Here is a 24838-nt window from a genome sequence, read left to right as displayed (position 1 = left end):
CCTGCGAACTAAGGGAAAGGTCAGGAGAGGGCAGAGAGGATGGTACTAGGGGGCAGGGACCAGAAATGCCAGCTAGAGAGTGTCCAGTGACAGAGAGGGCAGTGCCACACAGAAGGGAGGGGCCGGGGAGGCCCTGGGCAGGTGGAGGAAGGCCGGGGGGCAGAGGGTTCCTGCTAGGAGACTGGAGGTCTTTCTTCATTCATTCATTCAACACTATTTACTGAGCACCTACTAAGTGGCTGACCCTTTGGCAGGCACTGGGGGTATCGCAGTGAACAGAACAAAGTGCCCACCCACGTGGAGCTCATATTCAGACTGGGGAGATGGACAAGAATTACCCTCACAGATGTGTCAGAGGTAAGTGTTAGGAAGAGGGATGGGGCATTCCCCGCTGGTCCAGTGGTTAGGACTCGGCGATTTCACTGTCATGGCCCGGGTTCAATCCCTGGTCGGGGAGCTAAGATCCTGCCAGCCGAGCAGCATGGCCAAAAAAAAAAATAAAAAAGGAAGAGGGACAAATAAAGCAGGGTGAGGGGACAGAGTGACAAAGGCTGATTATGTAAGGTGGTTGGGGAAGGCCTATCTGGGAGCTGGCATTTGAAAGCCTCCATAGACTAGAGGGAGTGAGCCCTACAGAGTCCAGTTTGAGAAAAGAACAAGAACAGTGTCCCTGATGTGGGAGCAGGTGATGTGTAAGGCTGGACACGTTAGCGGGGTGGAGATGGGGCCAGACAAGTAGCCAGGGGCAGATCAGAGAGGCACCTCCCGGTTTCCAAGGTCTGAAGAACTGAGACTGGAGAAGAGCCAAGAGGCCCTCACACCTGAGCGAAGCGGAGGGGTGTGTGGAGAGGAAGGCGGAGGGTGGGAAAGGAAACGGGAGTGAGGGCATCGTGGTAGGGTCAGCCAGGGGCCAGGCCGGCTCTGCCTGGGCTGGGGCCTCTGGGCTGAGGCTGATGCAGGGGAGGAGATGGGGTCTGGCCTGCCGGTCCTACCCACAGCCTCGGGAACCCACACAACGAGCTGACGCTCGAGCCACCCCACATACCCGCAGTGTGCGTGCACCAACAAGCACATGTGGAAAATCAGCACAGGCTCACGTGCGTGCAAACAGAAATGATTGTGCGTGAACGCACGAGAGCACGCAGACTCTTCATGTGAAGGTAGACGTTAGAAATTCTAGAACCTCAGGGCCGAAGGACATCAGACCATCTCATCTGACTCCCACATAGGACAGAGAAACTGTATTCTCAATGGCCCAGGCCAGACTCTTCCTCCTGGGAGACCCACAGGCTTAACCAAGTCCCGCCAGGAGCCGCTGAGCTTCCTCCCAATTATTCCAGCAAGCTGTGTGGAGGGAAAGTGGGGTTGGGATCAAGACCAACCTGCCCTCTCCGCATGATGGCAACAGCCCCCAACCACGGCTGGCCACGCATCTGAGCGCCAACGGTCTCCTTCTTCTCAGAGCCAATTTCAGGGCCCAGCAGACCCTCTTTCTCCATCTCCTTCTCTGTGTCATCCTTTCTCTACCTTCAGGTCTAACCCTGGCTGTCGGTGATTCTCTGCTTTCTTTCTCTCTTCCCCCATCTCTGTCTCCCTTCTCTCAGTCTCTCAGTTTCTCTCCAGTTCCCTCTCTGCTGGGCTCTGTCCCTCTCACTCTATTTTCTCTCTCTCTCCAGGATCTTTTTTTGCCTTCCAGGGAAAGCTGACGTGGCCCCCTGGTCAGCTGGAGTGAGGCCCCTTTGGGGTGGTGGAGTCAGGCTGGCTGAGCCTTTGCAGCAGGAAAGGGATTGGCCGCCCTGGTGGGAGGGGAAGGCAGGAGGAATGGGAGGAGAAAGGGCTGGGCTTCTGCGGAGGGCTGGGGAAGGGGGAGCAGGAAGAAAAACTCTGTGGGAAGAAGTGAGCACCACCTCCCCTGCTAGGGTGATCAACTGTCCCAGTTGGCCTGGGGCTGTCTGGATTTTAACACTGAAAGCCCCGCATCCTGGGACTGTTGGTCACTCTACCCTGAGGCCCACAGGAGCCAGGATGGGGCTGGCAGGATGGGCTCCCAGACCTGACTCCTTTCCTCCCGCTTCCTACCTCCTAATTCTCCCTTCCACCGTTGCAGGGCTGCTGAGGGTCCAGGGATGGTGGAGGGGTTTTAGGGTCTGAGAGAAGCTCTCTAGCCCCAGGCCTTTGGGCCTCCATCTGTGATCTGGGGACAGTCAAGGTATCCACATACTCACCGAGGACCCCCATCTCCAGGTCCACAGGGAGCTCCCGGCTGGGAAGAGGAAGGGGAGCCGACCTCCGGTTTGTGTCCTTGCCTGCTCGCATTATCTCCTGTGGGATGGGCCTTTCAGGAAGAACTTTCCGTCGATGAGGGGATGACGGTGCAGGGAGAGCGGGGGTGCTGCCTAGGAGTTGATAATGCCAGTCCTTGGAGTTGTACCACCGCTTCTCAGGCTCGGCAGGGAGTGGCCCTGCGTGGCCCATTGTGAAGCGCCTTGGAGGACACCATGTTTCTTGGTAGAGGCCCACTGGACCCTGACGGCCCTTGTCCTATTGTCCTTCTTGGTAGAGGTGGGGCACACTGCACCCTCAGGAGGTGACGGGATCTGGGCAGATGGGGAAGAGCTGTCAGTGTCCAATGTGTGCAGACTCAGTTCTGCCCGGGTGGGCAGGTTCCTCTTGCTTCTCCTGCCATAGCACCACCCCGTTCCCCCTGCCTCCGCCCCTGGCTGTTCTGCATGGGATTCCAAGGGCAGCCTAGTGTTGGGCTGCCATCAAGCGATGGGGAACGGGGATGAAAGGACCCCCAGGAAGTCTGGTAACGTGCTCACTCACCCAACAGAGTGTGGGTCTCCCACATTGTACGAAATATTCTTAAAATGTCCTGTTCTGAGGAATCCAGTCTGGGCCCAGGGTTCTTATCTGTAAAATGAGGGGGTGGAGAAGGTGACCTCCAAAGTGCTTTCATTTCTGGCAGCTGATGCCCACCCAACTCACCCATTCATTGAGTCAAGGGGTATTTACTGAGTATCCTCTCTGTGCCAGGGGTTAGCAACTGGGAAGACAAGATGTCTGCCTTGAACAGGCTTCCTCTCTAGTAGAGGGGTCTCCCATTAAACACATGAGAATAAATTTATGTCAAGTGAATTAACTGAGAAAATCTCTAATAGGAAAGACAGTTCCAAATAAGTAAGCTAACAGAAAAAAAAATGCAACTTGAAGAAACCAACAATGCAGATAGAAGGAAGCTTTAAAAAAAAAAAGCTATTATTAACGTCAGAGAAATACAATATATACACACGAAACAAGAACTGGATGCACATCAGAAAATCTACAAGCAACAAATGCTGAAGAGGGTGTGGAGAAAAGGGAACCCTCTTGCACTGTTGGTGGGAATGTAAATTGATACAGCCACTATGGAGAACAGTACGGAGGTTCCTTAAAAACTAAAAATAGAATTACCATATGACCCAGCAATCCCATTACTGGACATGTACCCACAGAAAACCATAATTCAAAAAGAGTCATGTACCAAAATGTTCATTGCAGCTCTATTTACAATAGCCAGGTCATGGAAGCAACCTAAATGCCCATTGACAGACGAATGGATAAAGAAGATGTGGTAGATATATACAATGGAATATTACTCAGCCATAAAAAGGAACGAAATTGGGTCATTTGTAGAGACGTGGATGGAGTTAGAGACCGTCATACACAGTGAAATAAGTCAAAAAGAGAAAAATAAATATCGTACATTAATGCGTATATGTGGAATCTAGAAAAATGGTACAGATGAACCAGTTTGCAGGGCAGAAATAGAGACACAGATGTAGAGAACAAACGTATGGACACCAAGGGGGGAAAGCTGTGGGGGGGGGCGGTGGTGGTGGTGTGATGAATTGGGAGATTGGGATTGACATATATACTACACTAATATGTGTAAAATGGGTAACTAATAAGAACCTGCTATATAAAAAAATAAAATTTAAAAAAAAAGAAGAACTGGACACAAGTATCCTCCCCCTGGAGGCTGTTAGTGTTGGGACAGCAGAGCCCAGGGAGCGACACTGCGTCCCCAGACAGGCAGCACCTAAGGTGGGGTTCCAGGCACTTGGGAGGCCACAGAGAGACTATTCCAAAAGGAGCGATGTCCTTCAATCTTACCTGGCTGCCAGGTGGATAGTCCTGGGTAAAGGAACCGTCTCTGTGAGCCTGAGTGTCTCAGAATCCCAGTCTGGAAACTGAAGCCCAGCTGGTTCCTGTCCGGAGTTTTCTTTTACCCGCTTGGAGCCCAGTCACACCCCTGCCTTCCGCCCACCCCTCCCAGCCCAGTGGGGAGCCAGGGCTGGAGCCTTGGAGCCTGGGGACCTCCCAGGACAGCCCAGCCTCAGAGCCAGCAGGCAGGCCTGACACGGGCGGGGGCGGGCCAGGAGGATGTGTTTTCTTACAAAAACAGCTCTAACGTTTTGGCTTCTTACTGAGGCTTCGGAGCATCGTGGGTGTTTTATACACTTTGGCCTCAGCTTTTCACTGGAACACACCCACCACCCACCCACACACACACACACACACACACACACAGTCACAGATATGCACACTCACTTCTACACATAAACATGCACACACACACGCCCAAATATACAAACAGACCCACATACACCCACACAAACACAGAGACACACAAAGACTCAGCCTCACACCTACACAAATACACACACCCAAACATTTCCAAACACACAAGTTCACCCATACATGGTCTCACACCCACATCCACACAAACACACATACAAACTCATCTGCACATAGAGATGTCACGCCAACACTCAGACACGCACACACAAGTGGACACACAATCCCTCACACGGTCTCAGCTTGGAGAATGCCCCCCCCACCACCGTGCATTTTTTTCTTGCTCAAAGTGAGGTTAGAAGTCTCCCACCTTCCACGGGATTCAGTTTCTCACCCTTCCCCCCACAAAAATCCTTCTGGCCACATCTTTTCTTGGGTCTTGTCCAGCTAGTGCTGTGTCTTTAAGGAAGTTGAAGCTGCCAAAAGTGAGAGAGAGAAAAAAAAAAATCAAAAAATTTGGCATCTTTTCCCCCTCAAGTTTCTGGTGTCACTTATGAAACACGGGTCCTTGTTGTTGCAGAGAAGCAGTTGTTTTGCTGGAAGGAGGAAGTATACGGGCTGCCTGGGCTCCCTTCCTGCAGCCTCCTCTCAGCTGCCGGTCTCAGGTACCCTGTCCGGATAAGGAAAGGGCAGGCCCAGGTGTGCAGACTGAAGGTGGGGCAGGGGCCAGGTTGCCCCTTCCTCCAGCATCTTCATCTTCCCTTGGCCCTGCACACTGTCCAGGGCTAACTCTTCCTTTGTTGCTTTTTTGGTTCCATCTTAGAAGAGGCTCTGCTTGACTAAGAAAAAGTAGTTTGAAGGTAAGCCAGCTGGAAGAGGGCTCCAAGGGCCAGTGGGAGGAGAGGGCAGCCTGCTGGGCACAGGGGCTGGGCTCCCCTGGGCACTTTCCTGTTGGTTTGGGGTGCTTGGGACAACCCTTTGCTTGGATCTGTCCAGGGGGGCCTCAGTCCCTCTAACAACTGCAGCCCTGGAAATCTCAGCAGTATTTGGGTTGAGCCACTGGCCTCACCCAAGCCAGCTGAGAGGTCCTGGCAGGGGTTTATTTAGGCAGCTGCCTGGCGTAGTTTGAACCGAATAGGCCAAGGGTGTGATTTTGTAGAAAGGGTCTGGTGTCTGCTGTGGTCACGGGCTGGTAGGAGCGGGAGAGCGGTGGGTGGGGCGGATGGGGGTGGTGTGCACTGCACAAGGGGCCTTGTCTAGGCCGGGGCAAAGCATACCTATGGGGGGCTCTAGTGGGAGGGACTGCGGCCAGGATGTGGGAGGGCAGGAGGGAGGTTCTGCCGAGTGCTGGGGGGAGGAGGTGGCTGGAAAACAGATTTCAAGCCATAAAGTCAGCTAGGAGCTGGCCGAGGCAGGGAGAGCTCTCTGCTCAGAGAAGGAGCTGGAGTTCTCTTCCGTCCGGTCTTCACCCGCTCCTGACTGCATGACCTCGGGCAAGTCCTGGACCTTCTTGGGGCCTCAGTCTCCCCTTCTATAGAATGGGGGTGGTGGGCTAGGTGGTGCTGGGTCTTAGCTGGATGATGCTGGCAGGTCCTTATGATGGGGAAGAGCTCTGGGTCAGGGTGCTGAGAGGGACAAGTGCCTTCTGCGTGTCCTCGGGGTCACCTTGGTGGCATGTCTTTCTCTGCAGGAGGTAGGATGCAGGAGCTGCGTCTGCTGTGCTGGGTGGTCCTTGTGGGCCTGGTGCAGGCCTGTCCCGAGTCCTGTGACTGTGGGGAAAAATACGGCTTCCAGATCGCCGACTGTGCCTACCGTGACCTGGAGGCCGTGCCACCTGGCTTCCCGGCCAACGTGACCACATTGAGCCTGTCGGCCAACCGGCTGCCGAGCTTACCAGAGGGCGCCTTCAGGGAGGTGCCCCTGCTGCAGTCGCTGTGGCTGGCGCACAATGAGATCCGCAGGGTGGCCGCTGGTGCCCTGGCCCCTCTGGGCCAACTCAAGAGCCTGGACCTCAGCCACAATCTCATCTCTGACTTTGCCTGGAGCGACCTGAACAACCTCAGTGCCCTCCAGTTGCTCAAGATGGATAGCAACGAGCTGACCTTCATCCCCCGCGACGCCTTCCGCAGCCTTCGTGCCCTGCGCTCCCTGCAGCTCAATCACAACCGCTTGCACACGCTGGCAGAGGGCACCTTCGCACCGCTCACCGCGCTGTCCCACCTGCAGATCAACGATAACCCCTTCGACTGTACCTGCGGCATCGTGTGGTTCAAAACGTGGGCCCTGACCACTGCTGTGTCCATCCCAGAGCAGGATAACATCACCTGCACTTCACCCCACGTGCTCAAGGGCACACGGCTGAACCGCCTGCTGCCGCTGCCTTGCTCGGCACCCTCGGTGCAGCTCACTTACCAGCCCAGCCAGGATGGCGCCGAGCTGCGTCCTGGCTTCGTGCTGGCGCTCCACTGCGACGTGGACGGGCAGCCAGCCCCCCAGCTCCACTGGCACATCCAGACACCCGGTGGCACCGTGGAGATTGCCAGCCCCAACGTGGGTGCCGATGGGCGTGCCCTGCCCGGTGTCCTGGCAGCCAGCAGCCGGCCGCGCTTTCAGGCCTTTGCCAATGGCAGCCTGCTCATCCCCGACTTCGGCAAGCTGGAGGAGGGCACCTATAGCTGCCTGGCCACCAACGAGCTGGGCAGTGCGGAGAGCTCGGTGAACGTGGCACTGGCCACACCGGGCGAGGGCGGCGAGGATGCACTGGGGCGCAGGTTCCATGGCAAAGCGGCCGAGGGTAAGGGCTGCTACACGGTTGACAATGAGGTGCAGCCGTCGGGTCCTGAGGACAACGTCGTCATCATCTACCTCAGCCGTACTGGGGGCCCTGAGGCTGCAGCAGCGGGAGGAGGGGTCTCTGGGAAGCAGCCCCCAGGGCTGCTTCTGCTGGGCCAGAGCCTCCTCCTCCTCTTCCTCACTTCCTTCTAGCCCCACCCCCACCCAGGCTGGGCTGGAGCAGGCCCAAGGCCTCGCTGACTCCTGCCCCTGACGCTGCAGCCGTCCCTTACAAGTGCTGCAGGTGTCTGGGCTCGGCGACTCTCGAAGCCTGCATCGGGGACTTCCCATCTTCCTACCTCCCTTTCTCATCTCTTCTGGAACACTCACCGCCCCAACTTCTAGACTTGCTCAAAGCTAGTGACTAGGACAGAATTTGATCCCGTAACTCACCGTCTACGGTGCTAATTGCTGCTAATCACAATGCGCATGCTCCCTTCTCAGGGGCAGCGTGCTGACAGGACGGTGCCCTAACCAACGGCGGGGTGGGGGGGGGGGCGGCACTCACTGATGGAATTCTGGGCACTGGGACTGACAAGCTGCTGAAGGCTATGGGTGGGGCTTGGGGCTTGGGGCTTGGCAGGGAGGTAGGCTGAAGCAGACAGGGCACAGGAGATGTAGAGTAGGATGTAGCGGAAGTGGCTGGCGTGGCTTTGAGGCTCTCTGACCTGCTTGAGCTCCTGCTGACCTTTGGTGTTCTCTGACGACTTGGGGGCTTGGGAGGCTCTGCCCTCATCCCAGACAGGACTGGAGTATCCAGAATGTCATTCATCTCCTCACCCTTCCTCCCTCAGCGTGCCCCTCCATCCTGGACACCTGCCCTGCCTTCCTCTCCAGGTATGCATCTGTAGCCTGCCCCTCCAGAGAGGTCAGGCAGCCTGGGGGCGGCAGAGAAATAAACAGCATTTCTGATGCTCCCCTGCATCTGCCTGGTGTTTTGTCTGGATCTAGGGGCCCCCCGGTGGAGGACAGGACTGGAAGGACAGCCAGCCTGTCTGTCCACATGTTCTGGAGCCTGTGGGGCAGGGAGGGGTGGCCCGGTGGTGGACTCAGGGCTGGGTTGAGCTGCAGATGTTCTCCTCCACCCCCCACCTAGCCCATGGCACAAATGGGGGCATGAGCCTGACAACCATTGCAAAGGCTTCCCTGGGGTCCCTGAGCAGTGGCCTGAAGGAGGTGTTTTGGAGGGGGCATGGGGGAAATAAAGTGCCTGGGTTGTGGCCTCTCTTCCCAGTCCTGCTCCTGGAAGAGATGTTAGGGAACAGTGAGGAAAGCGGGGACGGGCAAGGCCAGATGGAGGGGAGAGAGAAGGGAGGAGAGAGGGGATGTAGGATGGGGTGAGAGGGAAAGAGAAAGACCCAGAGAGACTGAGGACAAGAGAACATATTTGAAGGAGAAGTCAGAGGAAATGAATGGTACTTCCTCCCACATTTCCAGAAAGAGGAAATAGTATTCCTGGAGGAAAGTCTTCTCCTCACAGAGCAGGGGGATCAGGAACTGACTTGGGGGGTGGAGGGCCTGGCAGCAACCTGTGGGTCTCTTAGGATGAGGTCAGAACCTAGAGACCGTAGAACCTGTGCTGGGTCAGAGATGCGTCTCTCTACTGCCTTCATCCCTGACCCTTTCCCGATCAAATGGTGCTATGCATAGGGACAAGACCCCATGAGAGAGGCTCTGAAGCCTCTGACTAGAGCCCCCAGAACTGCTGAGTCCAGCAAAGTGGAGGCAGGGAGGCCAAGGAACATGGGGTAGCAGTTGTGAGCCTTGGAGGCTGGCCAGCCCCGCTTCCTCCTCCTTCCACATACAGCACCTCCCCATCCCCCCTGGTCAGCTTGCAGCTCCTGCTGAGCTGCTGTCACCAGAGCACATGTCAAGGATGACTGCACCTCTAATGGAAAGCAGCAGGATGGTGCCGAGTCCCCTGTGCTGTGCCGCTTTGGGTAAGTCACTGCCCATCTCTGGACCTCAGTTTCCTCAGAAAACAAAGGATGGGCTAGGATATGGTAACTCATTGACTCTGATTATCTAAGGCTTGATAATCCTAACCCAGCTTGGACCCCTTGACATCTCTGGCTCCATTCACAGCTGAGCAGGCTTGGCTTCTTGGAGTAGGATGTGGGCCTAAGACCTGAGTCAGGGGCAGCTGGGGAACATTTGTGCTCTGAATGAACTAGCTACTCGCTTATTTTAAAGTCATCCATGGCCCCCCATGCCCTCAAGGTGAAGCCCGAGTTCCCCAGCCAGATGTTCGTGGCCCCTCTGACTGGCTCTCCAAAGTCACCCCTCCCCACCTCTCTTAGAATGGCTAATTAATTGTTCCTTTAACAGTCTGCGATGTCTCATCCTCTGTACGTTTACTTATACTGTTCCATCAGTCTGGACACCTTTCTCCTGTTCCTCACTTGGCTAAGTCAGCTTTTGAGAGTCGGCTGAGGTACCACCTCCTCCAGAAAGCCTTCCTGGATGCTTTTCCCTCACCACCACCCCCCCCAAATTGGACTAGGCCCCCTCCTCTGGCTCACACAGTCCTGAGTGTCCAGTGTCCCAGCCTGATTACACTCTATTATGACTCTGTTTCCATATTAAGGGCAGAGACCCAGTCTGCCTTCTCATTCCTGAGACCCCGTCAATCACTAACACAGGGCTAGGAAGACATTTTTCAGTGGGCTGCAGTGGGATCAGACCCTGCCCTCTTTGCCCTCTTCCTGGGCATCCTCGAAGGTGGGTTGAGGCTCCCTGGCCCTGCCTGGCTTCCTGCAAGTTTGAGGCTGTAGCTTGGGTGCAGGAATGTGCTGTAATTGTGCAGATATTTCTGGAGGCCCCACTGATCCAGCTGTGTGGGGTGGCCACATCTGCCCCACCCTCGGTAGCCCCAGCCCCACAGTGGCCCCCAAACCCTCACTCATACATGCCCGCACCTCAGTCCCCAGCAGGGGGAGGGACCCCCTCAGCTGCTCTCCCTTCTGCATACTAGTCTCCTCCTACCTCCGTACCTTTATTCATATTGTCTCCCCATCTCTTGAAATCTCTCCTCCTCCCCAAATCCTGCTCATTCTCGAAGACCCAGAATCAGTCCTACGTCCAAAGCCAATGCTCACACAGCTCAGGGGTGGCACCATAGGTCCCCAGTCTCTCCACCACCCCAAGGGATGTGGCCATGGTTCCCGTTCTGCCCCCCACCCAATGCCCAGCCCAGCATTGACCAGAGTATCCCAACCCCACCCAAGCCCCATAAACAGTGTTGACTGACTGAGATGCCGGGCGGTTTTCCCCACGTACCGCTCCCCTTCAGGAAGACTGTTTCTTGGGGACAAGTTTATTACAGGGGACACACTAACCTCTTTCATAATATCTAAAGGCATACCAGCTACAAAAATATCAGGTTCTCAAGTGTGGCCAGCTCAGTGTGGGGCCTGGTTTGAGCCGTGACTGCTGCCAGGTAGGAGCCCGCGGCTTCCTCCTGGGCTGCCTTGCAGGTCACCGGGCCCCCCAGGAGGAGCGGGGAAATCTGCAGGAGAGAGGAAGCGCTGTGTCTGGTCACGGTGGTGTGTTCCAAGGCTGAGTGGGCCCAGCTGGAATCCTAGGTTGTCCGGACCTGCATCACCAGCCCCGGTCAGGAGAAGGCTTTTGTGAAGCCTGAAGGCTGGCGGCAGAGCCAGCGTGGGGAGGGGCCTGGATGTGGCCGACCCGCTTCCACTGGCTCCTGGACCAAGGGCCTAAACCACCGATTGCTTTCTCCAGAGCCCTAGCTGGCTTCCCAAGGTCAAGGGGGCAGACCAGAGCCTTCCCAAGGCTTGAGGCTCATAATGCTGACAGACTTCCACCCAAGCAAAGCAACCCCCGGCTGGCCCTGAACCCCCGGGACCTGCTGACAGAGCTGGTGCCAAGCAGAGAGGCTGCCATGGCTGGAGTGATGACTCTGGGAGAGCTGGGGGGGGGAGTGGGCTGGGAGGATGGGAAGTGCTCCAGCACAGGCGGTGTGGCCTCCCCCACCTTCAGGGCTGGGCACCGTTGGCCCGGGCATCTGATAGGGCTGTCTTCCGGAAGGCCTGCAGGGCTGGGTTGTGCAGCAGCGTGTATGCCAGACCCCAGCGGGCCCTGCCTCGGCCTACCCTGGGCCCCGCTCCCTTGGCCACCCGGTCCTTGGTCTGCAGCAACTGCATCCCTGAAAAGAGACCTTCCGTGAGTCACTCAACACACACCCAGCCAAGCCCCACCCCCAGCACCAAGACCTGAGCAGAGTCTGAAAACCCCTTGTGTATGTAGGGTGAGGGAGGCCGAGACTGGGGCTCCAGGTGCCCGTTCACAGGGTGGGAAGCCAGGAGAGTGTGCGGTGCAGAAGGGTGTTTGTTGAGGCTCAGGTGTCATCCTCTGGGTGGCCAGCAGAAGAGGGAAAGGATGAGCTCTGTGGAGGGGGCTGGAGGCAAGGCTGGGACAAGGGTCTGGAGCCAGCGTAGCGTCCCCCTCCCTACTACACACGTCCCAGGCAGCAGGGCGGGGGAGGACGTACTGCTTAGGAGAGGCAGGGGCTGGCCTGGGGTGGTAGGGGTGACAGAGCCCCTTAGCTCTGAGACTGTCTCATTCTCCACGTGAGGAGTGAGTGTGTGTGCACACACATGACAGAAAGTGTGTGTATGTTAGTATTATGGGAAAAATTACCCTGAGACGGACCCGGAGAATTCTCACTTCTTCTCTCCCACAGGCAGCCCAGAGAGGAAGTGGGCATTTTCCTAGCCCTCTCTCCCTTGCGTTGCTGGAGAGGGGGCGTGCCTCCTTCCTGGGAGAAGCCAGGTGGGCTCAATTTCCCCCATTCCCAGTGGAAAGGCTCACCTTCCTCTTCCTCCCCCAGTCTGAGGCCATCCCGGGGGACCGTGCGGGGCTGGGGCCTCCGAGTTCGCAGGAGCAGGGCACAGAAGGCCGTCAAGGCTGGATGTGACTGGCTGACCTCCATCTTCAAGAAGTTGCAGTATGTGTGGTAGCCTGGGTGGGTGGGGAAAGGCAGTGCTAGTGCGGGGGGGCCCCAGCTGGCACCTAACACTGACACAGGGAGTGCCCTGCACACACTGCATGTGAGCACATGGGCACCTGAGCGTGTTGCACGTGCACTGCACATGGCCCCCTCCACATACCCACAGCTTGGGGTTACAGACATCCTCTGTAGAGACTAGGTCAGGGCAGACCCTCCCGCACTGCTTGGGCAGCCTGAGCATCCCCTGCCCCCAGCTCCTGCCCAGTAACCTTACCGGGGTCGAAAGTGGCGGCTCTAGGTGGCAGCAGGCTGAGGTCCATCTGGCCAAGGTGGACAGCATTGTAGAGGGCGGAGAGGAGCACTCGCCAGGCGGCCATCGTGGCACCCACCAGCACATTGATGGGGAAGAGAAGGAAGGTGGTTGCATAGAGTGCTCGCCTGGGGTCAGGGGGAAGAGAGCTGAGGCAGGTCCTCACACCGAGTCCCTTCCTCAGCGTCAGTGTCAGACCTAGATGACCACAACTGCCATGTATTTGTTGAGAACACCTCTGTGTACCCATCTCCTGGGCTGGGTCTGCTCTCTCCACCCAGCTCACCCACTCCACCCGTCTGGGAGACAGAGGCCCAAGAGAGACTGGGTGACTTAGCTAAGGTTGTGTGGCTAGTCAGTGGGGTTCAAGTCCAGGTCCACCTGGATCTTTCTATGACCCTGGTGTCCCCACCTCCCTCCTCTGGGTCCCTTGTCCACTGACTCTAAGTCTCTCCTGGGGCCAAGGTCCTCCCACAGCCTAGCATAGAAATAATATTTCTGTTAACCTCCTTCCTGCAAAGGGGAGAGCGGTATTGATCCCCAAAACAGGAAAGGCTTATGGGGGTATTTCTGGCCCTGTGACAGGTAAACAGAGAGGTATTTTGGACTAAGCTGGGTCACTGACCCCTTTTAAGACAAGCTCTTTTTACTACTCACTGGGCTCCCCATTAGAGAAAGGGGAAAGATGGCAGACGAGGGAGAAGGGCACAAAAAGAAAGCCACCGAAGAAGCAGCTGAGGGCCTAAGGGATGTGCAAGCCCAGGAGCCCCCTCACCGGTTGGTCAGCTCTGGACGTCCATGGTGAGTGTCTAGGAAGACCCAGTGGGCTGCCATGTTCTGCAGGGTCACAGCCAGGGCCAAGGTCAGCCAGAAGGGCCTGTGGGGGGTGAGGGGATGGGGATGGTGTCATTATTAGTGGTCCTCGGGGAAGCGGTCCCAGAGCCCTCGGCCCCTTGCCTCACTCACCACGAGGACTTCAGGGACCGGAGAAGCAGCAGGTTCCTGCCGTGGAGGACGGGCATGAACACCAGGAAGGCAAGGGCCAAGGTCCCCAGGAAGAAGAGGATCTGCTGCACCAGGAGCCCTGCCAGCATGGGGAGGAGAACAGGGCAAGGCATCAGCCCACCCTTGCCACTCCCAGGAGCCCAAGGCTTTGGAACTGGGCAGACCTGGTTTCAGATACCTGCTCTGCTGCTGCTTAGCTGTGCCACCTTGAGCAAGTTATTTTACCTCTCTGAGCCTTGGTTTCTTCCTCTGTAAATAAGGGGATAGCAGCCCCTACCCAGGAGGGCTGTTGTCAGGATCCAATGAGACAGTATCTGTGGCAACTCTTTGAAAACCACAGAGTGCTTTGCAAATGTTATTTTCCCCCAGTTGCTCCTGAGTCCTTGAGGACAAAACAGTATTTGAAATTAATGTTTGCATTCCTACTGGCCAAAGCCTGGCACATGGTAGGTACCTGAAAGTTGCCTGTTGAAACAGTTGGCTAATTGTTTACATGGGATATGTACAAAAGGGTTTCAGAGGCATAAAGTTTACCTATACGAGGAATTATGACTTTTGGTGCTAGTGATTCGTCTACCCCTTTATCATCTTCTTCCACCTCTGCCAGCAAGGTGAGAACTGAAGGAACCATCGGCAGAGGGAGAAATCAGGCCCTTGCTTTGGCAACAATGGCCCCAGCCCCCTCACATTTGTAAGGACTTTATTCACTGCAGTGCCCAAGGGGAGAATCAGAAACTCAGAGCTTGGAGGGGTCCTTGAAGTTAATCTAGTCCAGTTCTCTCAGAGCAGGGCCCTCCTTGCGGCCCCCAACCATGGCCACATACCCATGCTTGAATACTCCCAGTGACAGGGATGACCTCCTGAGACAGCCCATCATGATATTGCCCTCCCTTACAAGAGCAGGAATATGCCTCCTCGAACTTTCCAGCCCTGGGTCCCCTTCTGTGTAAACCCCTGGTGGCACCCAGGAGCCATCCTCATGTGATGGGTATCCTTTTAGCAAGGGCCCCTGCACCTACCCCCCCCACCCCACCTGTGTGGACTCCCTGAGGGCAGGGAAGGCAAGGAGGGTCCCTCCTCTTGCTTCTACCCCAGAGCCAGCTCCAGCACAGGCAGATGCCCAGAGGCAGCCAAGACCTGCTGAGCACCCTCCCCTCCCCGACTCGGGCCAGTGGGGCCAGCCGAGGTCAGGTGGAGTGGGCAAGGGGGCGCTCACCAAGGCAGGTAAAAGCAGTCTGGTAGGCGGTGAAGCTCATCCAACAAAATATGGCCTGGCGGGAGGGGCGAGGGCTCTGGGGCCGGGGGCCCAGGTCCAGGGCGCCCCCTCGGTGCAGAGCTCGCAGGTTGGCCCTGGGGTGGGAGTGAGGAAGCCAGTGATCTCAGGGAGCACACACGCTCCCTAATTTCCTGCTCTGGGCCAGCCTCTGGCTGAACTCCCAGTCTAAGTACAACCCACAGCCATGGGCAGGGTAGTCCAGAGCTGTGGGAGCCCAGAGGAGCTACTAACCCAGCCTGGGAGATCAGGGAGGGCTTCCCGGAGGAGGTGATGTCTGAGTTGAGTCTTAAAGGATGAATAAGACTAAGCTGGTGGGGGGCGGGGCAGGGATCAAGGGAGACAAATTAAGGCAGAAGGCTCAACCTGAGCCAAGTCAGGAACGTGGGACACAACAGTAGGGATGGAAAGTGATTTGCAGCTCGGCCATCAGGGCAGGAGGCAAGGTTCCAGGCAGGCAGAGGCTTGAGGGCCTTGATATGCCAGCCTAAGTAGAGCCAACCCTGTGAGAAAAGATCCCGGGGCAGGAACCCTGAGGCCTGATAAATGTACGGCATACGGACCAGCTCCCTGCTAAGTCCCTGGCCCTCCCCTCCCCACCCACTCTACTCCCAACTAGAAGCTTCTCTCCCTCTCTGCCCACATTTCCTCAGTGCTCCTTACCATTCACCATGAAAGGGCAAGGTAGGCGGCTTGGCATTCCATGTCCCACAATAATCTCTCTGGTGCCCCAGCGCCAGCCCGTCCACTCCTCACCCACACTTCACACTTGTTCTTGCCCACACAGTTCCTCCCGCCTGTGGCACCCTTCCTCCCTCATCTCCATTCCCAGGTAGCATGCCAGCTTTCCCAGGTGGCCCCACGCCAGCCCTTCATCAGCCGTACATCAGTCACAGATGTTTCTCCAACGGGACAGGGATGCCCCACCTTCTCCACCCACCACAGGGCAGCTGGGCAGCTGGGCTCAGTAACAGCCTGGTCCTGCAGGGACTCTCCCTCCCTCCAGCCCCAAGTTTTTCCCCACAGGCCTCCTGGGTCAGGGGTGCTGCAGGCCCACAGGGCTCTGACCCCTTCCCCACGTCTGCACCGGGGGGGAGTCAGAGCCTGTCACTAACCTGTGTGTCACCAGCGAGCGGGTCAGCATGAGGAAGGTGAGCAAGCAAGACAGAACCAAGGCCGAGATGTAGCAAACTGGAAGGTGGAAAGGGAGCAAAGTGGGAGGTCAGGGCCTGGGGGGTCTCCTGGGAGACCCTGAACTGCTGCCAGGGTGGTACCTGGGTGGGAGTTATCCCTGCCCCACGCCCTACTCTGAGCGGAGGCCTCTTGTCACATCCCCTGTTCTCAGATCCAGTATAAGTCGATGACCTTGGTTGACCAATACTGCCAGGTGACATCTGGTGGCCAAGACAGAGAGAGGCCAGCTCTGAGGCTGCAGACCTGGCCCTCACCCTGGTCTTGCTGCTTCCATTGCTGTGTGACCCCCAGTGAGAGACTCCATCCAATGTGGCATCCGCCTTCAGCTCCATGGCTTCCTGGCTGTGTGGGCTTCAGGGGGTCATTTCATCTCCCATCCTCAGCTTGCCCATGCCGGGCACACTACTGGGCTGCCCATCTCCCAGCATGTTGTGAGCCATAAAACCCCATCAGGGCCTGCATCAATGGCCTTTGTTAAGATGTGAGCGCCCGTCAGTGTGGCCTGAGTCCATCAGAATGAGGGAAGTGACCACTGCTACCCATCTCCCGGGTCACCACCTTCCCTGTCCATGTGCACAGATTATGAGCTCCCTGTATCACCAGCAGCTGGGGGAGAATGCATGGTGTTGTGAACAAGCCTGGCATTTAGCATAGCAGGGATGCAGGGCTACAAACCTTCCACCCTATATCCACATCCAGTCTTACTCAACACCCTCATAGCAGCCCCACAGGAGAGGCACAGGGAGACATGGCACCAACAAAGAAGCTGAGACTCAGAGAGAGGGCCTGACCCGCCAGCCACACTGCTAGGAAGTGACAGAGCAAGTGGTGCAATCATTTCCAAGCAGACCTAGAATGAGCCCAGGCTGTCTGCACTCTGATCTCATTAGTCAGCCAAGGGAAGCGTCCCTGGTTCCCATCAGAGACTCAGGAGGGGAGCAAACACACACGGGAGAGGCAAGCACTAGGTCCTTGTAGCCACAGGTTCTGGAGATGTGGGTCTCAGCACTGACAGCATATTAGGATCACCTGGAGCTGTTCAAATTCCCATGGCCCAGGCTGTACCGCAGGCCAATTACATCAGAATTTCTGGGCATAGGACCCAGGCCGTAGCTTTTGGGAAAGCAACCTCGGTAATTCCGATGTGCAGTCAGGGTTAAGAACCACTGAACTGGGTTTGTTTGTTTTTTTTTCAAAGACAGAGCCTTAATGATCTATTTCAAACAGCAACTGATTGAAATCAATCAGCCAACGACATGTGTAGAGTTCCTGCTACAGTGGTTCTCAAACTCAGGCTGGCATCAGAATCGTGGGGAGGGCTTGTCCAATCACAGAGGCTGGGCCCCACCCTCAAGGTTTCTGAAGTCTGGCTTGAGCCTTGGGATTTCTTACAAGTTACCAGGTGATTCTCAGGCACAGCCAGTATTGAGGATGACCGCTACAGAAACCTGGGGCCAATCTGCCTGTCCCTGGCTCACTCCTCCGGGGGCAGAAGGGGGCACTTTTCTGAAACGTAAGGCTAGGAGAAAGCCCTGGGCAAGCGCAGCTCTGCCCTGTTCCATCTGCCCTCCTAGAGCCAACACAGTGCCAGCGAAGGTACGTTCTGGACTGTTTCTGCCAGGGGGTGAGGAGCCTGCCTGCTGAGCCTGCCCAGGTGAGTGAATAGGTTAATTGGGGTGAAGGGTTAGCAAGCCCCCTTGGCCCCAGCCTGGCCTTTGGTCTCCATTTGTCTACCTCTTGCTCCTCTCTACCTCAAATGTTCCAAACTTGGGTCCCTCCTAATCCTGGTACCCATAAAATCTTCCTGCACTTTGCCTCCTCTGGGACTCTGCACCTTCCCCCTTCTGGGCCCTGATTTTGTGGATCAGTCTGTCTCCCCTACCCAATCAAGCACCTCTAGGACAAGGTTGCCTTTAGAGCTTCAGCACCCATTTTGCAGGTAGGAAGATGGAGGTCCAAAGGAGTAAAGTGGCTTGCCCGGGTCACACAGCTGGTAAGTGATGGAGCAGGAATTCTAATCTAGTCTGCCTGACTCAGAGTGTGAGCTTTCTGTGAATGATGCCAGGTGCCAGGTGGGCAGCCCTAAAACAGGCTCTCGAAACTCAGAAGACATTCGCTTCTTAGGCTAAGAACCAAAGGGTCCCCAGGCTCAGATCTAATCTCAGTTCCATCCCTGGCTTGCTGAGTGCTTGGGGCATATCTCTAATCCTCTTGGGCCTCAGTTTTCCTTGTCCGTGAACTAGAAGGCTGAACACTGATCTGTTTGATCCCTGCATCCAAGGAGATCCAAAGTGGGAGCATTTGGGCTTGGAAACTGCAGCATGTGATTAGAAGTGTCAGGTGTGTTGAGTAGAAACCAAATCCATTGTCCTGGACATGTCACTTCCTCCCTCTGCCTTTTGATTTCCTGCTCTGTGAGATGAGATCAATGACGCTGACCTAACAGGGCTGCTGTGAGCAAGGTGTGAGCTTGGATGTGGACGGATGTGGGCCATGTCTGCTCCTGCCTGTGGCCCAGATTGCAGCCAACTTGGAAAATCTCCCTGGAGATGTCATTTTCAGCCCATCCAGAACTTGTCACCTGTCTATCTTGTGGGCTTTGGCCACAGTTCCAGGGAGCAGACGCACTCAGGAAAGTGGTGGGAGTGGTGGTCGGGGAAGGAAGCAGTCACTGCACACACCTCTGCCCACTCCTACTCCCTCCCTTATGGTAATGGTAAGGAAGAGCTGCAGAGCAATCACACCTCCACCTGCAATACTGGCAGCCTAGGCTCTGACCATCACATGTTACTCCTCAAGAGCCAGGGTGCCTTTGCCAGCCAGGGACTCCCAAGCCAGCAGAGGGTGCAGGCCCCATGACACCTGACCACCAGGCTTTGTCTCAAGGTGATGGAGATCCCCAGCCTGGGCGTCAGGAGATTGTGTTCTTCTCTTGGCTCCCGTCTGCCTGGCTGTACAACCTCAGGTGATTCCTTCCCCGTGTGTCAAGTGAGGATACTTCTCAGTCTCCTCCACAGGGCTGTGGAGGTGGCGTAGGTGGGAAACAGGGCTAAGGGCTAAAGGAGGCATCAGACCACAGAAGGGGAGACTAGTATAGTTCCCGAGCCCAGGAGCTCATTGTCAAGGGAAGGAAGGAGAAAGGAAGTGCCTGGAGGACAGGGATTGGGGAAGAGAAAGCATCCGCCCTGCCTGACCCCACCCACCTGCCATGAGGATTAGCTCAGAATCCTGGCGCACTGTCCCACTTCACTGCCTCCTTTTCCCCTTCCCCACCCGCAGCAAAGGCCCAGGGCTGTCCCCTCAGCTCACACATACCACACCCTCCCCCATCTCCACGCCTGCAGAGCTGGGCAAAGTCACTCGGGGTGGGGGTGGGAGACACCACACAAGCTAACAGGGGCCCGCTGAGATGACCTTCAGGTCTCAGAGACTTGGAACTGGAAGGTCCAACCACCCCAATTTGGAGATGAAGCAGCCAAGACGCAGAAAGGGGAAGGGACATGCCCAAGGACACCCCGCATGTCCGCAGCACCCGGGACAGAGCTCAGGTATCCCAGCTGAGGTCCCCACTGCCAGCCCTCGGGGGCTCCCGAGACGCCTCACCTTCCAGAGCCCACAGGTAGTGCTTCACCAGCTCCACCACCTCCTGCCTGTCCTCTGAGAGCACGATCCCAAAGCCAGCCAGCAGGTAGGAGACGTCCGTCGTGATCCCTGCCCTCACCTTCTGGATGGTGGGTACCACGCCCACCAGTAGCAGCAGGGCCACCTGGAAGAACCCCCAAATCAGGGCGGCAGGGCCTGGCTGTGCTCACACCAGGCACTCCCATCCCAGGAAAAGTGTTTTCTGAGACTTCGGGGAAGAAACTCTGGCAGCACACGGGCTGCATCCACAAGCCCATCACCCTCCACAGTGTTCTTATCTGTCCCTTAGAGCAGCATCCTCGTGCCTCTAATCAGCACGTTACAAACAGATACGACTTTAGCCTCATAGGCCTCAGATATGCTTTCAAGCAGCACAAGTATATGTGTATACCTCTGACTGCCTATCAATCATCTATCTATCTAAACTTCAGAATATAAAACTTCCAATTTTTCCATGTTGGAGAAAGCGAAGTGTCCTATAAATGAGCACAGGCATTGAAGCTGGACAGACCTGGATTCAAATTTTGGCTACCCTGAGATATTAACTGGAGGAACTTGGCCAAGTCAAGTTCATCTCTCAGCCTCAATTTCCTCCATCTGTAAAATGGAGAGAAATCATACCTACCTTCCAGGGTTTTTGATTTTTTGTTTGTTTTTTTTTCTGGGGGGGGTGCGGTAGTGGTGGTGGGGATTTATCAAACACATATTATCTCACTAAATCTTCCCATCTAAAAGGAAGTAATTCTATTTCCTCCATTTCACAGCTGAGCTAATTGTTTCAGGGACGTTGAGTAACTTGCCCAAGGTCACTCAGGAGGTAAATAAAGGAGCTAGGATTTAAATCCACATTTATGTGACTCCAAAACGCGTGCTCTGACCCTATGTGAGCCCAACAAGAGTTACCATTCCCTCTCTTCTGGGTAGGCCAGCATTCCCAAGATGGCCAGAAGCAGCTGGGCAGGATTTTGGGTGGGGCTTTTGGAGAGCTGAGCTGAGGGCCTGAGCCATCTCAGCCTTGGGGGCTGGGAGCAGGGGTCCAGAGGCAAATGGCACGACAGAGGCAGGACATACCTGGTAGATGGCCGTCCCTGTCAGGGTGACTGAAAGCACCAGCTTCAGGGGGAGTCGGAATCCTGCAGTCCCCAAAAGGAGGGGTGTGGTGAACCCCAGCACCATCCAGCCCCGGGAGCCCCATCCCTCCCAAGAGGCCTAGGAAAAGGGCCAGGGCTCACAGGACCCTGGACCACCAAGGCCAGGCCAGGGGCTTCCCCTCGTCCCAAGCTGGGGTTGTTCTTCCTGATGACAAGAGTTTGGGGGAAAGGAGCGGACCTTCTACTGCAGCTGTTCTGTGCAAAAGAGGGGTGAGGTCACCTGTCACTCTCGACCTCAGCTCCCCATGCCATACCTCGCTGTGGAGTGTAGATGTAGTGTCTGAAGTAGATCCAGGCCCGGGACAGGAAGCCCTGCTTGGACGTGTGGGAGCTGCAGAAAGACCCAGGCAGGAGGGAGCTCTCAGGAGAAGCCCCTGCCCTGAGCCTGGGCCCCAGGGTTTGGTTCATTCCTCATCTCTGCCCCACCATGCTGCCCAGTGCCAGCCTCCCAAACAAACCTGCCTGCCCAGGCCTGTCCCCTGGCCCAAAGGGTTTGCCTAGGACCTCACCTGCTTTTCAGCTTCTTCTGGCAAAGGAGGGTCCTCAGATATTCTTCAGAGTAGTTGTTCTGCAGCCCCTGTGGCGACAGACAAATGGACAAGCAGACGGGACCTGTCTTGAGCCATCCCTGGGGCCCTGGCTCAGGGTACCATAGTAGGTGCGCGTACAAACCTCTTGGCTGTGGTGGAGTACAGAGAAGGGCCATCCCGTGGGGACGAGGTCCATGCCCCCCAAAGCTGCCCTTTCCTCCTCCGTAAATAAAAGACTAATCAGTCTCCTATCTAAGAACTCTCAATGCAGGGAAGTTCTCCCTAAGGTCTATCTCCAACCCTCTCCAGCTTTACTCAGTCACATCACATCACTGCTTTCCTCCTGGCCCTCTGGCCTCTAGTAGCTAAGACTGAAGCAAAAGGGAACTTATGTCCCACGAGCACATCTCTGACCAGGACACGGGATAGGGCCATTTCGGGTCAGATCCCCCCAGCCCTCTCCTACTCCAGGGAGATCACAAGGGTGACCTGATTTGTCTAAGCCACATTCCAGGCCTTAAACTCCCTGCCAAGTGGCAGAGGCCCACAGTAAGATGCAGTGAACCCCTGGCCCCTGATGATTAGGAAAATATAGGCCGTTGTCACCTGTTGCCATGGCAACCCTGGGATCCAGGGCAGGTGTGGGTCAGCTCAAAGCTTGACTGTGTCCTTTGAGGCTTAAAACTCTTTGACCAAGGGCCAAAGAGGATTTTATTTCTCCTAAGACTTCCCAAGAGGAAAGGCATGCAATGGAGGGAGAGGCCGAGAAGATTCCTGGAAGAGAAGGGAAGGGCCTGGACGAGGTGCTGTGTATCCTGGGGAGCTGCTCCCCTCTTCTGAGCATCTGGAGGGCAGTAGTGACAAGTACTGAGGACCCTACTGCTACCCTGTGAGAGCGAAACCCGGAGTCAGGTGGGCCTGTGGGGGACCCAGGGTCGCCCCGGAGATGCTGAGCCCACCTGCCTCTTCTCCCCTCGCTCTTCATCCCTCCATGGGGACCTCACTCTTTCTCTGGCTTCAGTCCTAGCCCCTCTCCTGAGCTCCAGGCCCACGGTCCAGCTGCCCGCCAGACCCCTCAGCGCCACACACCTACAGCTAGCTACACATCGTTCCCCGCACACCTGCTCTCATCCAGCGTTGCGTATGTCAGCAACTGGCGCCACCACCCACCTGCTGTCTGTCCTAGATGCCACCCTTCAAGCCGTTCCTTCACCCTCCACATCTGCAGAGCAATCAGCCTTTTGCATCTGTGTCTTTAACCTTTCTCAAGGGCCTCTGCGGAGCAGTCTCCCTCTCCCTCCTCTCTCGCCAGGAAGAGCACTGGGCCCCGCCTCCACCCATGCTCCCAGGTCCGCTGGATGAGCCCTGGCTGCACTTCTCACAGTGCACTGTAAATACATGTTGCTGCACCCATCTCCCCCAGCGCACTGGGAGTCCTGGAGGTCCGACACGAGTCACTCGGCTAAGTCCATAAACCCAGCCCAGGGCCTGGCACAGGGCAGGTGCTTAGAAGGTCTACCTAATCTAAAATAAGATTGCCATATCTTGTAAGAATTCCCTCTTGCCATGATACATTCATCCCCACACCCACCTACCCACTTACCCAAAACTTCAGAAATATTTGCTGAGTGTCTATTGTGTGCTAAGACCTGTCCGGTGCTGCAAATCATGCATGAATGAAAGAGATGCAACCCACCTCTGCCCCTTTACTCACGCTCTTTCCTATGCCTGTAATGCTTTCTCCTTATTCTCTCCCCACTCCAGATCCTCACTGTCCTTTAGTCCATGCTATGTCTGTCTCCTCCAGGAAGCCCCCTCAGCCTGCCTTAGTTCTCCCAGCGCTCCCCTTTATCTAATATTATCCAACCTAGGGTTGATTCATAACGCAATTCTGCCCTGGGTGCTTCCTGAATCATGTCAGCATCTGCAGAGCTCCTCTTAGGCGCAAGGCTCCTGGCCTGTCTCATTTCTCCAGCAGGATCCTCAGTGTTTCAGAAACAGAGCTATGACTTCCCTGTCTTCTGGCCCACTTCTCCTTTGTTGAGTCCCCACTGTGCAAACAGTTTGGTGCCCCGGGCATCCTGGGTGCCAGCCGAGGGCCTGGCCTGGCCTTTGCCTGGGGAGGGAGGACCAACCAGTCCCTCTGCGACTCAGCAAACATTTTCTGAGCACCTGTTATGTTCTAGGCTCCACACCAGGCATGACCACATGTAGGGGAACAATAGATATGGGCAAGTCCAGGGTGTCTTGGGTGCTGAGTACGAGCCCACCCCAGCCCTGCCCCTTTACCTTGGAACCCGCTGCTGCCCCATGACTGAAGCTTTTCACCAGCTGCACCGGGTACCAAAGGCTCAGGAATCCGAGGCCCAGAAGGAGAGGCAGAGAGGCCAACAGGGAGTAGTACTTGTAGATCTGGATGGACAGACAAACACCCAGACACACCTACCTTCTGCCTCCTTCCCCCAACCGAAGACCAGGGTCCATTTCCCTTCCCAGCTCACAGGGGGCCCTGAGGGTGGTCTAGGGTGCATGGGAAGGCTTCTGGTTCTATCGCTACCCCCCAACCAGGGCCACTTGGCACCAACTTCTACTTCCCCTTCTCAGGCCCTGCAGAGGTGCTTGCCCCTCTCCCAGGCCCCTGGACCCCCAGGCCCCTGGACCCCCAGGCCCCTGGACCCCCAGGTCCCTTACAGGAGCCAAAGGGAGTATGTTTTTTAATCCTCTCCTACCCACCCCAGGGGGCTGGGATGGGGCCTGAAACGGGGGACATCCACCTTCTATGTCCCTACGTTCCTGGTGCTTTGACACAGGCCTGACTTTTTCTATTACAGTTTGCAACCTGGGCATCTGGGAAGTACATGCTCTGCCTCCTGGGGTTGAGGCCCTCCTAGGGTTGAATATGTATTCATCTATTTGTTAATTCAATATGTTTTTATTGAGAGCTTAGTATGTGCCAGGTCCTGGCTGGTGAAAAAGACCAACGAAGTCCCTGCTCTCACGGAAACCACCTAATCTTCAACTCTACCCTGAGGGATTCGTGTTATCAACTTCATTTATGAGGGCAGGGCAGGGTGGGGGGGAACCTGAGTCTCAGAAATGTGATAAGGTGTCCTCAAAACACCTAGCACCACCTGGCATCATTTCGTATATTTGTTTGTTTGTGTGACTGTGTGTCCCCTTCTGGAATGACAGCTCTTGGGATGTCAGGGACTTCATCTGTCTTGTTCACAGCTGTATTCCAGTGCCTGGAAATGTCCCTGGTGCAGAGTATATGCTCAGATATGTTTGTGGAATGAACAAAGGAAGGAAGGGATAAAGCTGGATTCAAACCTGGGTTGTCTGACTCTGTAGGCCACACCCCCACCCTTTGGG

At 56.0% G+C, this 24838-nt stretch overlaps 2 protein-coding genes across 11 annotated transcripts in view; one reads left to right on the top strand and one right to left on the bottom strand.

Moving 5' to 3' along the window:
* The first annotated feature begins 5113 nt into the window (after nucleotides 1-5113).
* ISLR (immunoglobulin superfamily containing leucine rich repeat) lies at nucleotides 5114-8314 on the top strand. 2 transcript variants are annotated; one of them, XM_036845084.1, is made up of 2 exons: nucleotides 5114-5420; nucleotides 6251-8314. In XM_036845084.1, the coding sequence occupies exon 2, from the start codon at nucleotides 6259-6261 to the stop codon at nucleotides 7543-7545; it is 1287 nt and encodes a 428-aa protein (XP_036700979.1). In that variant the 5' UTR covers nucleotides 5114-5420; nucleotides 6251-6258; the 3' UTR covers nucleotides 7546-8314. The 2 variants fall into 2 exon arrangements, with proteins under 2 accessions (XP_036700979.1, XP_036700978.1); XM_036845083.1 differs by lacking the exon at nucleotides 5114-5420 and adding an exon at nucleotides 5966-6053.
* Nucleotides 8315-10701: 2387 nt separating this feature from the next.
* Nucleotides 10702-24838, bottom strand: part of STRA6 (signaling receptor and transporter of retinol STRA6) — a 29293-nt gene continuing 15156 nt past the window's right edge. For all 9 annotated transcript variants that reach the window (XM_036840628.1, XM_036840579.1, XM_036840573.1 and 6 more), the window contains exons 8-19: nucleotides 23756-23878; nucleotides 21446-21513; nucleotides 21191-21267; nucleotides 20857-20918; nucleotides 19747-19909; nucleotides 16065-16140; nucleotides 14893-15026; nucleotides 13638-13755; nucleotides 13447-13548; nucleotides 12636-12799; nucleotides 12223-12372; nucleotides 10702-11557 (exon numbers count right to left, since the gene is read on the bottom strand). In XM_036840628.1, the coding sequence (XP_036696523.1) occupies nucleotides 11388-11557; nucleotides 12223-12372; nucleotides 12636-12799; nucleotides 13447-13548; nucleotides 13638-13755; nucleotides 14893-15026; nucleotides 16065-16140; nucleotides 19747-19909; nucleotides 20857-20918; nucleotides 21191-21267; nucleotides 21446-21513; nucleotides 23756-23878 (1407 nt within the window). In that variant the 3' untranslated portion in view covers nucleotides 10702-11387. The remainder of the gene's footprint in view (nucleotides 11558-12222; nucleotides 12373-12635; nucleotides 12800-13446; nucleotides 13549-13637; nucleotides 13756-14892; nucleotides 15027-16064; nucleotides 16141-19746; nucleotides 19910-20856; nucleotides 20919-21190; nucleotides 21268-21445; nucleotides 21514-23755; nucleotides 23879-24838) is intronic.

The sequence above is a fragment of the Balaenoptera musculus genome, chromosome 2 (assembly GCF_009873245.2).
Source record: "Balaenoptera musculus isolate JJ_BM4_2016_0621 chromosome 2, mBalMus1.pri.v3, whole genome shotgun sequence".
NCBI classification, from domain to species: domain Eukaryota; kingdom Metazoa; phylum Chordata; class Mammalia; order Artiodactyla; family Balaenopteridae; genus Balaenoptera; species Balaenoptera musculus.
Note: the sequence above shows the minus strand (reverse complement) of the source record. Positions and strands in the feature narration are given on the sequence as shown.